A 15,443-nucleotide genomic window follows, 5' to 3' on the forward strand; every position below is an offset into this window, starting at 1 on the left:
CCTCTTCTTCCTTCTTCTTCTTCCTCTTCTTCCTTCTTCCTCTTCTTCCTTCTTCCTCTTCTTCCTTCTTCCTCTTCTTCCTTCTTCCCCTTCTTCCTTCTTCCTCTTCTTCCTCTTCTTCCTTCTTCCTCTTCTTCCTTCTTCCTCTTCTTCCTTCTTCCCATTCTTCCTCTTCTTCCTCTTCTTCCTTCTTCCTCTTCTTCCTTCTTCCTCTTCTTCCTTCTTCCTCTTCTTCCTACTTCCTCTTCTTCCTTCTTCCTCTTCTTCCTTCTTCCTCTTCTTCCTTCTTCCTCCTTCTTCCTCTTCTTCCTCTTCTTCCTTCTTCATCTTCTTCCTCTTCTTCCTTCTTCCTCTTCTTCCTTCTTCCTTCTTCCTCTTCTTCCTTCTTCCTCTTCTTCCTTCTTCCTTCTTCTCTTTTCTTCCTTCTTCTCCTTCTTAAAAAAAAAATATTTTTGCTAGAAAATTAGTTTGGACTCCCAAACATTAAATATTTTTAAAAACTGAGGCCCTACAGAATTAGATGTTTTTTTGTCAAACGGTATTTGCGCGGTGTTTTTTTTCAACCGAATTCATTGGGAAAATACACCACAACACATAACCCAATGTTTCGGTAAAATGTAAAAGATGATGTTACGGCGAGTAAATAGATACCAAACGTGTTATGCTTTAAAATTGGTCACGCCGTGCAATGGGGACAAACATACATTTTACTATCAATAGGCAATACTTTACAGGTTATCACTTTTGATTTACACAAGAGGTCTGGTGCTTGAATTACTGCCCATGATCTGATACCTCCCATGTGTGGAAAGATCGCTGTTTGTGTGCGTGCGGGTCTGACACGTGCATTCTCCTTTGCACAGGGGGGGGGGGGGCAGAGGCACTTTAAAAAAAATATAGATATCATTTATTTATTTTGTTTTGTTTTTATACTGTCACTTTCATTTTTTTTTCCGGTCACTTTTGTTACCATCCCAAGGTACTCTTTATGGAGGGGTCTGGGGTTTATAAAACCCCAGATCCCTCCTCTACTCCTTAAAAGCATTTGATCATTTGATCACACCCAGATCTGTATGTTCGAATGCTTTTGATTTTTGAAAATGTTGACATCCGAGTAAACCTGAAGTGATGTCAGGTCATTGCTTCCGGGTCACCATAGCCGAGAGCTGAACAAAGCTGATCCGGTCTTTGTTCGGCACTCCGATCAGCTGGCAGAAGCGCCGGCTGGTCAATCAGGACTCCCAGTGGGAAGGGAGATCTCGCTAAAGCTGCAGGAAGGGCGTCAGTTTCCGATACTTCTAAAAATAAATCCAGTGGCTAGTTAGGCCTTTGGATTGCTTTGACAAGGGAGCCAACTCTGACAACTCCGACAGAAGCCAGCCAAATGGACAGCTTTTGTCGGACCAGCTGCCATACACACAGGCCAAATATCGCCCGACATTCAGCCTGTGTGTACTAGGCTTTAGTAAGACTTTAGTGCCTTCATATGGCAGTAAAGAACAAAGAGTACACATTTGAAGTAAGGGGAAAGGTAACCTGTTGCCACCCGTATAACACATACAGTATGTGATCGCTGTTTGCGTGCGTGCGGGTCTGACGCGTGCATTCTCCTTTGCATGGGGGGGGGGGACAGAGGCACTTTAAAAAAAATATAGATATTTATTTATTTAGTTTGGTTTTTACACTGTCACTTTCATTTCTTTTCGATCACTTTTATTACCGTCCCAAGGAATATAAATCCTTTTGTGACAGCAATAGGCATGTGACAGGTACTCTTCATGGAGGGGTCTGGGGTTTATAAAACCCCAGATCCCTCCTCTACTACTTAAAAGCATTTAATCATTTGATCACACCCAGATCTGTATGTTCGAATGCTTTTGATTTTTGAAAATGTCAGGTCATCGCTTCCGGGGCAGCATAGCCGAGAGCCGAACAAAGCTGATCCGGTCTTTGTTCGGCTAAAGCTGCAGGAAGGGCGTCAATTTCCGATGCTTCTAGCAATCCTGTGGCTAGTTAGGCCTTTGGATTGCTTTGACAAGGGAGCCAACTGTCGGCTCTAAAAAATGGTGCAAGGATGCATTAGCGCTGTTGTGTGATCTTTCCCTGTTCTTTGGCATCTGCAGGAAGAGATCCTTGGGAGGGGCTCCTATTTCTCTGATGTACTGTATGCTCTCTAGTAGTGTGAGTCTGTGTCTGCACAGCCCTCATTGGTTCTGACTAAATAAAAAAACAGTTTGAGAAGAGCAATTTTAATTAGATTATAACTGTTTTACAGCTCCCATCAAATATGTATTTTTTTGTGCATTAATATGGTGTAGGCGGGGTCAAAGACAGGAAGTGTGTTTGAACTAAAATACACCCCCTCTCCTCGTCTCCATAGCATGGAGGGTAGTCTGCTGAAGTAAACAGGGCAAGGCTGATGACACTGCCTGAGATATAACTGCAGAGTTGACAAGACACAGAAAAGCTCTAGATATCTGGCAGGATCAATTGTTATTTTTAGCTTTGCTTAAACAGATATAATAAAAAAAATATTTCAGAGCAAAACTGTATAAGGTTCTTACAGACTGTGTTTTGATATGTTGCGGAAGAAGGAAACTTTGCAAGTTCCAACATGCCCTTCCACAAATAGCTTTGTATTTTTATGGAGAGCATGTGATTTATTTCTCTTTCCTAGTATCTTGTTATTTAGATTTTATAACATCTCCACAGGTCAAGGAGATGACCCAGCCAATGCTGCAGGTTCTAATGGGGAGGACCACAATCAGAAACTGGATCAGATCCAGCACAGGTAAGTAGACACCCCACTTAAGCCTGGTGTACACCCCAGCGGGTTGAATAAAAAAAATCTGACAGCTCCGGTTGGAGCTTCTGCACTAACAATACGATGTTAGTACGGTATATCAATCTCCCCCGCTGAGCTATTGTGTTCTGACAGGGGGATTGTCCCCCCGCCAGAACACTCCAGTAAGCACTCTCAGCCATTGGCTGAGAGCACTGATTGGGAGCCAGTCGGCTGCTGGTTTTACAGCATACACGTCCAGCAGAATCCGGCCAAACGGACAGCTTCTTTCGAACCAGCTGCCATACACACGTGCCGAATATCGCCTGACATTTGACCCATGTGTACTAGGCTTTAGTCAGACTTTAGTGCCTCCATATGGTAGTAAAGAACCATAAAGAGTACAGATTTAAAGAAATCAATAGCCTGTAGGACTGGCTCCCAATCATGTGACCAAAGAGACGCATTAATTATTATTATTTTTTTTTTTGGTTGAAGGCATTGGGGGGGGGGGGGGGGTGTTGGTATTGGAAGTTTGCTCAGTTTTCTGCTCCATGTGTTCATAGTCCATCCAGGCAAAGAGCCCAGTACAGCTTGGTAATGTCCCAAATGTAAATAAAACTGCCTACAGTGGTGCCTACAAGCTGATTTTTGGATTCTGCTTTCTGTTTCGATCCCTACTCTTCTTTTCTGTCTATTGCGGGACATGGGACTTCTTAAGCCTTGTACACACGACCGAGAAACTCGACGGGCGAAACACATCTTTTTCCTCGTCGAGTTCCTTGTTAGGCTGTCGAGGAACTCGACAAGCCAATTTTCTCCATTCCCGTCAAGGAAATAGAGAACTTGCTCTCTTTTTGGCTCATCGAGTTTCTCAACAGTTTTCTCTACAAAAATGTACACACGACCGGTTTCCTCTGCAAAAAAATATCTCCCAGCAAGTTTCTTGCTGGTTTTTGTCGAGAAACTCGGTCGTGTGTACGAGGCCTTAGAATTTTTAGACTTCCCTCCATGGACTACAGTGTAAAATAATACTATTTTTCTTACCTTGGTTCTCATGGCTCTCCCAAGGGTCCTGTTGTTAATGTATCTGCTACCCACCTTGTACTTGTATTACCCCTCTGCCAGAACGACACCTGCCCTGACCCCTTTTGTTGTATATGTTGTTCACTTAGGCCTCTTTCACACAAAGGGTCTGATCAGGTTTGTCTGTCAGTTATACAGGTGGACCATGGTCAGACCCTCCAATCACCCCTATGGACTTGTGTCCGTTTACACCTGTCTATCTCCAATCCAATCTGGTCTGCTAAAAAATAAACGGACGGGATCTGTCTCCCTCTGTCTAGGTGGATCGGATCAGAGGGCAATCGGGTGTGAGCAGACAGCGGAATCTGTTTACACCCACCAGTCCATAGAGCAGAGCAGGCTCGGTCCATGTCATCCACTTGCTCTGCTCTGACCGGCAAGGGATCAGTGGACAGATCTGCTGATCTACAGTAATAGGAGCCCATCCGATGTGCAAAGGGCCTTACAATTATGTAATTCCTCCCTTTAGCCTGTCACATTATAAGGCAAATCCCAGTTCTGCAATCTGGGAAGTGAAACTCAAACCTCCTTGTTGGGTTTCTTGTCAAAAACCAGGAACTTTACCTTTCATAGACCATTTTTGATATCCATGATCCATGCAACTGTCTGCTGTTCAGATCTCCAAGATCCTCCGGTCCCCAGCCCATTAACAAGCAATTCTCAGCTGTCCATGACAAGGAATTTTACTAGGTTTTTTTTAAAAAGAGGGAAAATCCCAGCTTTTGGTTGACTATGCCTTAAGTTTTGTACACACGGCCGAGGAACTCGACGGGCGAAACACATCGTTTTGCTCGTCGAGTTCCTTGTTAGGCTGTCGTGGATCTCGGCGAGCCAAATTTCTCCATTGCCGTCGAGGAAAAAGAAGACATGCTTTTTTTTGGGCTCGACGAGATCCTCGACAGTTTCCTCGTCGAAAAGTGTACACACGACCGGTTTCCTCGGCAAAAAAAAAAAAAACAGCACGTTTCTTGCTGGCTTTTGCCGAGAAACTCGGTCGTGTGTACGAGGCCTTATGCCGCGTACACGATCATTTTTCAGCATGAAAAAAAACGTTGTTTTTCAGCATGTCGAAAAAAAAAAGTTTTCCCTACTTCATCATTAAAACGATGTTGCCTACACACCATCGTTTTAAAAAAATAATCTAGCAAAGCGCGGTGACGTACAACACGTACGACGGCACTATAAAGGGGAAGTTCCATTCGCCTTTGGGCTGCTTTAGCTGATTCCGTGTTAGTAAAAGATGATTTGCGCTTTTTTGTCTGTTACAGCGTGATGAATGTGCTTACTCCATTATGAACGGTAGTTTTACCATAACAAGCGCTCCCGTCTCATAACTTGCTTCTGAGCACGGGGTTTTAACGTCATTTTAGCCCACACACGATCATTTTTTACAACCCGAAAAATGACATTGTTTAAAACTACGTTAAAAAATGCAGCATATTAAAAAAAAAAAAATTTGCTGTTTTTCAGAATCTGAAAAATGATGTGAAGCCCACACACGATCATTTTAAAAGACATTTTTGAAAAACAACATTTTTTTTCATGCCGAAAAATGATCGTGTGTACGCGGCATTACTGTTTTGTGCATAATCAGTTTTAATATATTTCTGTTAATTTCCCTGCATATTAATACATAGAGATGTGCCATGGGGTGGTGATTACAGTTATGTCTCTGTGGCAACAAACTTAAATATTGTTAATTTTTTAGAATTACAGGATTCCTTGACAACTGGCAGAAACTAGAGGCATGGTTTTCACTACAGAATCTCTTAGTCAAAGTAGATGGAGAAGTGGAGGAAGACACTTTATACCAGTCAATGGAGAATTTATTTTTAACAGCTCTCTACAATAAGCAGAATAAAGGTACAGTGTTTAAAGCTAAACTCCTGCTCTATATTCAGTCTTGCACATTTGTACATGCTCCTCTCATGTACTAAAATGTCTTACTCTTTGACTGCTTGCTGAGATCTTTTCACAGTGTGCATTATAAACTGCAGCAAGTCAGATACAACTCACCTAATTTTCTGGCTGGGTAACATCTATCATCAACGACTAGAGCTTTCCTCCCCAGTCTTTCTGTGCCTGGCCTGTCACTTTCATTCAGTTTTAGTTCTTTCAATCATGGAGGCTCAGCCTCACATCACATGCAAATTTAGCCTGCCTAGGATATCCACTCCTCCAGAGGGACATCTTTCCATTAGGTGCAGTGGTAGCTGGTGCCCCCCTCACTTGCACAACCATGCCCCCCCTTCCTGCGGGAGACGGATGAGAAGGTGCCGATCGGATTTTGGGCTGCGATCGAAGATGGTGCAGTTATGAATGAGCACAGTGAGTAAGTGTGCTCACTGTGTTCATTTAGAAAGGGAGTGGGCTGGTAAATGACATATTTACCAGCCCCTTCCCCCACTCTCCATCCTGAAACATCCCCTGCAGCAGCTGGGAGGTGAGGAGGAAAGCTAGCAGCACTGAGGGGCGGGGGGGGGGGGGGCAACACAGGGGGAAACCTGGGCAGTAGGGGGAATCAGGAGGTAAGTAGCTCAGGGACAGGACTCAGGAGGGCAAGAAATTAGAATGGACAGGCACACACATGAAATTGACTCTTACAATGACACTGATAGTAGTGTGCAGCAGCACAGATGATGATGACACCTCACCGACATGACTTGTCCCCTCCTGAGTCACAGTGACAGTCTCTCTACATCAAGGGTAGGCAACCTCTCCAGCTGTGGTGAAACTACAAATCCCATCATGCCTCTGCCTCTAGGAGTCATGCTTGTGATTGTCAGGGTTCTGCAATGTCTCATGAGACTTGCAGTTTCACCACATTTGGTGGGCCGAGGTTGCCTACCCCTGCTCTACATGCCAGGTGCTCCCTTTAGTCCACTCCAGACCAAACAGCACTGACAATCCCACTCGCTGCTTGCCTTGCTCCAGTCCCGCAAACCGCCGCACGAGGCTCCGGCCGTTCTGCTCAGCTTTCTTGCACCATGACATCACACAACATGCTCAGGCACCACCCCTGTCAGACCTGCCCCCTGCCGGCCCAACCTGAACACACTGTTGCAGACATTCGTCACAGCCATGTTTTTAACTGGCAACCTTTTCCTGTCACAAACAAGGGCGCATACACCGCCTCAGGCAACAAGTGGACACACCGGTAGCATGAAGAAGAAGGAATTGATTGCACACTCAAATCCAAAAGATGCAATTGAAAAATTCTTTATTGTCATGAGTCAGACAGGCTTACAAAGATGAAAAAGTTGACGCGTTTCACACGTGTCAACTTTTTAATCTTTGCAAAGCCTGGCTGACTCATGACAATAAACAATTGCATCTTTTGGATTTGAGTGTGCAATCAAATTCTCCTTCTATAACCTTTTCCTGTCACTGGATGGAGAAAAGTGCCAGTTGGCAACACTAGTTAGGGTCTTTATTGCCTCCTGTCTTTGGCATTCTAATTCCTGTTTGTATTTATTGTTTGTGATCTACAGATAAAGAGACTGAGAAGAAGGAAGAGATTCCACCGATGCCAGTCACGCCACCAGCTCCCTCTCCACCTCCCACTCCTCCTCCAGAGACCATCAAAGAACCACGTCCTTCGTCTTCTGAAAAAAAGAAATCTGCAAAAAAAGGAAAGGGAAGATCTAAGTCACCAAAAGGTCCTGTGACTTCTCTTAAATAATTGAAGATTTATCTCTGGAAATGTTTTTCCTTTCAACCTTCCTTTTAAAATTAACAATTACCACATCTGCTGCTGCTGCCTAGTCAAAGCTTGAAGCGCAGCATGGTGGTTTATTTTTCATGCAATAAATCATAACTTACTGGGATTGTGATATACCCATTAGAACATGGAACATTTCTTAAGAACTGTATTTCTATCCTAAAAAACTATCGGAGAATTCCCTGTCCTTCCTCTTCTTTCCTGAACTTCACCTACCGGTGCACCATCTATGCTTCCCTCTGTGCTTCTCTACACACTGGGTTCTGATATCCTTCAGAAATTGATTGTATAATGAAACTTCTTTACATTCCTAAAAAGACTTCTGTGCCCTCCTGTATAACCTCAAAGATCAAAAATATATTTTTCTTTTCTAATTTCTTTTCACATCTTGAAAATGTGTACAATACTTATTTTCTGCTGCAGCTCTATTACAGAACTCTCCACCATGACAAATTCATGTCTACTCTCCTAGCATGCTAAGTCCTTTTTTTATAAGACTTTTGCGTTTGGAGAGGTCTTTTTCTTGTATCCTTTAAATCATATTGTCTATTTCCCTATACTAAAAACATTTTTTTGTGCAGTTTTTATTTATGATTATATATTAACTTGAATATAATGTACATACTGTAGATAACCCATCCCTCAGCACTGGACTTTAATTGGAAGTTTAAAATAAATCTTAATAATTATGTAAGATTCATAAATTAAATCATGCAGAACTTGTAAAACATATGTAGGTAGGAAAACCTTTTATACCCTATATAGACAGGACTGGAAAAGAAGCTTACCTTGAGCCCTGGTTCACACTGACAGCGGGAATGAAAACGTGCGAGTTCAGCAGAACTCGCACAATTTCATTCCCACATGTCAGTCCAACTTTGGGGGAGATTTCTGAAGCCCTGTACACACGGGCCAGAATCTTGTCAGGAAAAAAACGTAGTTTTCCCTGACGAGATTCTTGGCAAGAATCTCTTCCCGCCCGAGTGTACAGACACTCCATTCAAAAGGACCGCTGTTCTTTTGAATGGCAAGAATGCGGTGAAGTCGTCGCGTATGACGAGCATGCGCTCGTCACATTCCGTTGCCGCCATCTTGCTGCACCTTACCTATGCCTAGGAAGCTACCGCTCATGCTAAGTAGCTTCCTAAGTCACGTGTCTAGTGACGTTACGCGTGGGGGAGAAGCCTGAATGACGGGATTGACGGATCCTATGTCCGTATGAGGAGACCATCAACCTGAGTGGCTTTTAGGAGTGATATTTGGTGCCCTTTTTTTCCTGGGGATTCGTGAATTTGCAATCGTTATCAGCTGTAGTCTGTTGTAATCCTGGTTCAGCAGCATTGCACCATGAGTCTTTGTTTTTCTCTCTGTCTTGTATGAGCTGTGCTGCATAGAGGATCTGACATCTGTGCATGTGAAAGTTACCAGAATCACAGAAGGTTAATTCCACAGAGAAATCTCAAGTCTCCACCAGCAATTGTTTTTTCCTCTCCACAGAGGGTGTGCTTCACTGGGACAATTGAATTGAATTGTTTTTGTTTGTGCTTCACATACATGTGTAATGTCCTATCTGGACTAGTATTACACTCCTTGCTGTACACGGTTTCACTACTTAAGTTAATTTTTAGTGCATATTATGCATATATATTCTTCACTTTATTAGGTTTGATTCACCTTTATTATATGCAGCAAATTATTATTTAGTTATTTTTGTGGTGTTCTATATTTTAACTATTTAGTAGCGCTTTAGTACATTGTTTCCTTTATTCACCGCGCATGCATAGTTTCCATGGAGAGGTAAGTATACAGACGCTCGGGTTTCTTGGCAGGAAAACACTGCCGAGAATCTCACGACGAGAAAATAGAGAACATGTTCTCTATTTTTCCCGTCTAGGTTCTGGGCAGTTTTCTTGACGAGAAACCTGAAAGCCTCGTACACACGCTCGGTTTACTCGGCTTTCTCGGTTTTCTTGCTGGTTCTTGCCGAGAAAATCGAGCGTGTGTACGAGGCTTGAGACATCTATTCTGGTTGCTGCACAGATGTCTATTTAAATAGTGCCCTAAAGTCATTCCGAAAACTACTTTTGGGAATCGGTGTGGCGCCACACAGATTCGAATGGCGCCATTGCCGGCAATTGCTGCCGATTTGGCATGCCATTTGACATGTCAAATGGCATGCCAAATTGCTCCAATGTGATCCAGGGCTAAAGAAGATTGCATAGGAGCTAGTACTGGGAAGAAAGGGGTTCAGAATTTTAGGCTTTAAGGAAAGTTTGTCTAAATAAGAAAAATTGGTTCAAGGATCAGAAGTATTATTTTTGTTAATTGGGCTAATTGCACTTTTGAAAGCAACAGTCGTTTGAGTGTACACATTGGGGTTGATTTACTTAAGCCCAATAGACTGTGCACTTTGCAAGTGCAGTTGCTTAAGAGTTCAGTAAATGAGGTGAAGCTTAACTTTGCAAAGAATACCCAATCACATGCAAAGGAAAAAAAAAAGGTTGCTTGCACATGATTGGATGATGATCCAGTCAGCAGAGCTTCGCCTCATTTACTAAGCTCTGGAGCAACTGCACTTGCAAAGTCAGTCTATTTGCCTTTATTAAATCAACCTGATTGTCATGTTTTGTTCAGTGTTTACAACAGCTGGTAATGCTGTATTTAGTGATATACCCAGTTTTCTAAAAGCTGATTGATTTCCTACATTGTAAAATAAAAATACCTTTCTGCACAATGTATTTCTGCTGGAACAGTGTAAATTGCTTTCTTTGAGGCCACATTTTGGGCAAGAGAACCCGTAGCCTGACAACCTGTTTGAACAAAACAGTAGGCTATAAAGTAAGATGGCAGGGTAAAATAGGGATTTTTTTTCATGTAAGGCATCATACAAATGTGTCTCTTACCAGTGGCATTGTAGAGAAAGGGGGGCAATGCTTTTTTATTTAGGGCTCCTTTCACACTGGGGCATTTTTCAGGTGTTTTAGTGCAAGAAATAGTGCCTGTAAAGTGCCTGAAAAACACCTCCCATGCCTCCCCAGTGTGATAGCCGAGTGCTTTCTCACTGGGGTTGTGCGCTTGCGTAACGTTAGAAAAAGTCCTGCAAGCAGCATCTTTGGGGCGGTTTGGGAGCGCTGTATACATCCCTCCTAAACCGCCCCCTGCCAATTGAAATGAATAGGCAGCGCTGCCGAAGCGCCTGCAAAGGGCTTCAGCAGCGCCGCAACACGGGCGCTTTTAACCCTTTCTTTGGCTGCTAGCGGGGGGCTAAAAGCATCCCTAAAACGACGTTAAAGCGCTGCTAAATCTAGCTGCGATAAAAACTTTACTGCTATTGCCGGGTACTTTCAGTGTGAAAGTAGCCTAAGTGCCAACCATGTCTTACTTAAAATCCCGACCTCTTTTACCACTAAGCTCCAATATGTCAAGTCCCAAAGTCTTTATGCTGGGCTAGCCAAAGAATGGTGAACTGTATATAGCATGATTTATTGATCTTTACGGCTGGTACCAGTCTTGCATAAAGACATGGAGGAAGTGCTACAGCAGTAGGGGGCATTGCAGAATGTAAAGACCATTGAGAAAATAGTCATATTTTGATCATGAGGGCTCAGTGGGGCTTAGTGTTTTTTTGTTTTTTGTTTAATTATGTCTAAAGTTCCACTTTAAAGTCTTAAAAATGTATTTGCTCCTGGTCAGGGACGCCATTGCATCTTGATTCCACAAAAGAGTACTACTTTGTAACTGCAGCTCCTATTGCCATGACTGCAGAGGTCCATCTCCTGCTCTCATATATCCATCCACAGTAAGGCAGTAGTGAAGAGCACAACTGATGCCAGTGTTATCATGCAAACCATTTATAGAAAAAGGGACATGGCGATCCTCACTGGTCTCAACCTCCCCTCTCATGCATCTCACCCATTAAACAGGCCTAATCTTAGATGTCTGTACAATTGAGCCTATTTTGTAGGCTAATAGCCAGATTCAGAGAGGTTTACGCCGGCGTATCAGTAGATACGCCGTCGTAACTCTGAATGTGTGCCGTCGTACATTTAAGTGTATTCTCAAATTGAGATACACTTAAATGTAGCTAAGATACGACCTCCTACGCCGTCGTATCTTAGCTGACTATTTACGCCGGCCGCTAGGGGCGTGTACACTGATTTACGCCTAGAATGCGTAAATCAGCGAGATACGCCTATTCACGAACGTACGCTTGCCCGTCGCAGTAAAGATACGCCATTTACGTAAGGCGTTTTCAGGCGTAAAGTTAGTCCACCAAAAAGCTGGCCCAGCCAATGTTAAGTATGGACGTCGGACCCGCGTCGATTTTTGAAATTTTTACGTCGTTTGCGTAAGTCGTCCGTGAATGGGGCTGGGCGTCATTTTACGTTCACGTCAAAACCAATGAGTCTTTGCGGCGTAATTTGGAGAATGCGTACTGGGAATACGACCACGGACGGCTCATGTGCCGTTCGTTCAAAACGTAATTTACGTGGGGTCATGGTTTATTTACATAAAACACGCCCACCTCTTCACAATTTGAATTAGGCGCGCTTACGCCGGGACATTTACGCTACGCCGCCGTAACTTAGGACGCAAGTGCTTTGTGAATACAGCACTTGCCTCTCTAACTTACGGTGGCGTAGCGTATATGAGATACGCTACGCCTGCCTAACGTTAGGCGCGTCTTTTTGAATCCAGCTATGTATGTACCTGAGGTGGAGCAGAAACTGGCGAGGATAACCATTGGCATTTACCATTAAAGTTTATAATAATGTTGATGACGGTTATGCTGTTCAGTACTTCTTTATGGAATTATGCAATACAGGTAAAAAAAGTCTGCAATGGTGTACTAATTTACGTATGATGGATATGCTTTGATAGCACATACATTCTATCTAGGCATTTACATCAAAAGTAAAAATAACATTTGCTAAAATAAAATAAAAAATAAATTTATCATAAATGATAAAGAGAACATGTCAATACAGTGCCTTGAAAAAGTATTCACACCCCTTGAAATTTTTCAAATGTTGTCATATTATAGCCAAAAAACTTTAATTTTATTGGGATTTGATGTGAGTTAGACCAACACAAAGTGGCACATAATTGTGAAGTGGAAGGAAAATGATAAAAGGTTTTCATTTTTTTTTACAAATATGTAAAAAGTGTGGCGTGCATTTGTATTCAGCCCCCTCTGAGTCAATACTTTGTAGAATCACCTTTCGCTGCAATTACAGCTGCAAGTCTTTTTGGGGATGTCTCTACCAGCTTTACACATCTAGAGAGTGACTTTTTGTTCATTCTTCTTTGCAAAATAGCTCAAGCTCTGTCAGATTGGATGGAGAGCGTCTGTGACCAGCAATTTTGGATTTAGGTCTGGACTTTGACTGGGCCATTCTAAAGCCTCGTACACACGACCGAGGAACTCGACGGGTGAAACACATCGTTTGCCTCGTCAAGTTCCTTGTTAGGCTGTCGAGGAACTCGACAAGGCAAGTTTCTCCATTCCCGTCAAGGAAAAAGAAGACATGCTCTCTTTTTGGCTCGACGGGATCCTCAACAGTTTCCTAGTCGAAAAATGTACACACGACCGGTTTCCTCGGCAAAAAAAAAAATCCCAGCAAGTTTCTTGCTGTTTTTTGCAGAGAAACTCGGTCGTGTGTACGAGGCCTGACACATGAATATGCTTTGATCCAAACCATTCCATTGTAGCTCTGGCTGTATGTTTAGGGTCGTTGTCTTGCTGGAAGGTGAACCTCCGCCCCAGTCTCAAGTCTTTTTCTGACTCTTAACAGGTTTTCTTCTAAGATTTCCCTGTATTTGGCTCCATCCATCTTCCCATCAACTCTGACCAGCTTCCCTGTTCCTGCTGAAGAAAAGCATCACCACAACATGATGCTGTCACCACCATGTTTCACGGTGGGGATGGTGTGTTCAGGGTGATGTGCAGTGTTAGATTTCTGTCACACATAGCATTTTGCTTTTAGGCCAAAGAGTTTAATTTTGGTATCGTCTGACCAGAGCACCTTCTTCCACATGTTTGCTGTGTCCCCCACGTGGCTTCTCACAAACGTGACTTCTTATGGCTTTCTTTCAACAACGGCTTTCTTCTTGTCACTCTTCCATAAAGGTCAGATTTGTGGAGTCCATGACTAATAGTTATGCTGTCGACATATTGTCCCACCTGAGCTGTGGATCTCTGCAGCTCCTCCAGAGTTGCCATGAGTCTCTTGGCTGCTTCTCTGATTAATGCTCTCCTTGCCAATATCCCAAATCCAAAGTCTTTATGCTAGGCTAGCCAATAAAGAATAGTGCTTGAACCGTATATAGCATGGTTTGTTGATCTTTACGGCCTGCCAGTTTAGGTGGACGGCCATGTCTTGGTAGGTTTGAAGTTGTGCCATACTCTTTCCATTTTCGGATGATGGATTCAACAGTGCTCCGTGAGATGTTCAAAGCTTGGGATTTTTTTTTATAACCTACCCCTGCTTTAAACTTTTCCACAACTTTATCTCTGACCTGTCTGGTGTGTTCCTTGGCCTTCATGATGCTGTTTGTTCTCTAAGGTTCTCTAACAAACATCTGAGGGCTTCACAAAACAGCTGTATTTATACTGAGATTAAATTACACAAAGGTGGAATTTACTAATTAGGTGACTTCTGAAGGCAATTGGTTCTACTAGATTTTAGTTAGGGGTATCAGAGTAAAGGGGGCTGAATACAATTGCACGTCACACTTTTCAGATATTTATTTAAAAATTTGAAAAACATTTATAATTTTTCTTCCACTTCACATTTATGTGCCACTTTGTGTTGGTTTATCACATAAAATCCCAAGAAAATACATTTACGTTTTTAGTTGTATGACAAAATGTGGAAAATTTCAAAGGGCATGAATACTTTTTAAAGGCACTGTAACTCTCCACCATTCAAAGCCCTCCATTACCCGTAATTTTAAAGCTTTATTTTATTAATGATGAAGGGTGGTAACAGGGTTTGCTTGGTGGAGAGTTAATGTATGTTTTAGGAGATGTATAATATTTTTAATGTGTTTTTTTTTTTTTAAGACATTCATGTACAAGAGATCAGCTGTAAATGGTCCTAATAATATTAACATCATTCTTAAAAAAAATTGTTTTTGTATTATATATATATATATAGCATTTTCTGATCACAATGTAAAAAATAATATACTGAATTATACATAGACATGGATGTATGTATGGTTTCTGTAGAATAAGGCAGAACTTCAGCCAAAGCTTGTTTTTCTAGTTTTGAGTAGATTCCGAAGGGTTAGAATCTCTGCTAGGATTTAATCTCTGGTTATGGCCCCATTTGTTAGATCCAGCTTCAGCTAATGCCCTGGTGACTGTAGTCCCTGGGACAGAAAGTGATGTGAAATCTGCAGTTTTACTGTGGTCACTGAAACAGAAGTAGAAGGGAAGTTTCCTATTGTTAACCTTTGTTCCGGTGAGAACTGTCAAAAAAGGTATAAGAGCAGTGTTAATACTGAACAGCAAGTTTTTGTGCAAAGCTTTCATCAAGGTTTTTTGAAGCTTTTAAAGTACCATTCATATCCAGTTTGTAGATGTTGAACACAGATCCTAAGGCCCCGTACACACGAGAGGATCGATCCGCTGAAATTGATCCGCGGATCGGTTTCAGCGGATAGATCCGCTGGTGTGTACGATCCAGCGGATATTTATCCGCGGATATATTTCGGGCCGACCGATTTCCAGCGGATAAAAATTTCTTAGCATGCTAAGAAATCTATCCGCTGGAATCGGCTCCAGCGGATCGATCCGGTGGTCTGTACAGACTCACCGGATCGATCCGTCCGGACTCATCCCTCGCA

General features: G+C 42.6%; 1 protein-coding gene across 1 annotated transcript in view; it reads left to right on the plus strand.

The window, feature by feature from the left end:
- The window catches only part of SPEF2 (sperm flagellar 2), a 228,979-nt gene that overhangs the window by 131,099 nt on the left and 82,437 nt on the right, over nt 1-15,443 (plus strand). Inside the window, exons 17-19 of the mRNA XM_040338283.1 lie at nt 2,713-2,791; nt 5,577-5,731; nt 7,360-7,527. Coding sequence (XP_040194217.1) covers nt 2,713-2,791; nt 5,577-5,731; nt 7,360-7,527 — 402 coding nt within the window. The remainder of the gene's footprint in view (nt 1-2,712; nt 2,792-5,576; nt 5,732-7,359; nt 7,528-15,443) is intronic.

The sequence above is a fragment of the Rana temporaria genome, chromosome 1 (genome assembly GCF_905171775.1).
Source record: "Rana temporaria chromosome 1, aRanTem1.1, whole genome shotgun sequence".
Lineage (NCBI taxonomy): Eukaryota > Metazoa > Chordata > Amphibia > Anura > Ranidae > Rana > Rana temporaria.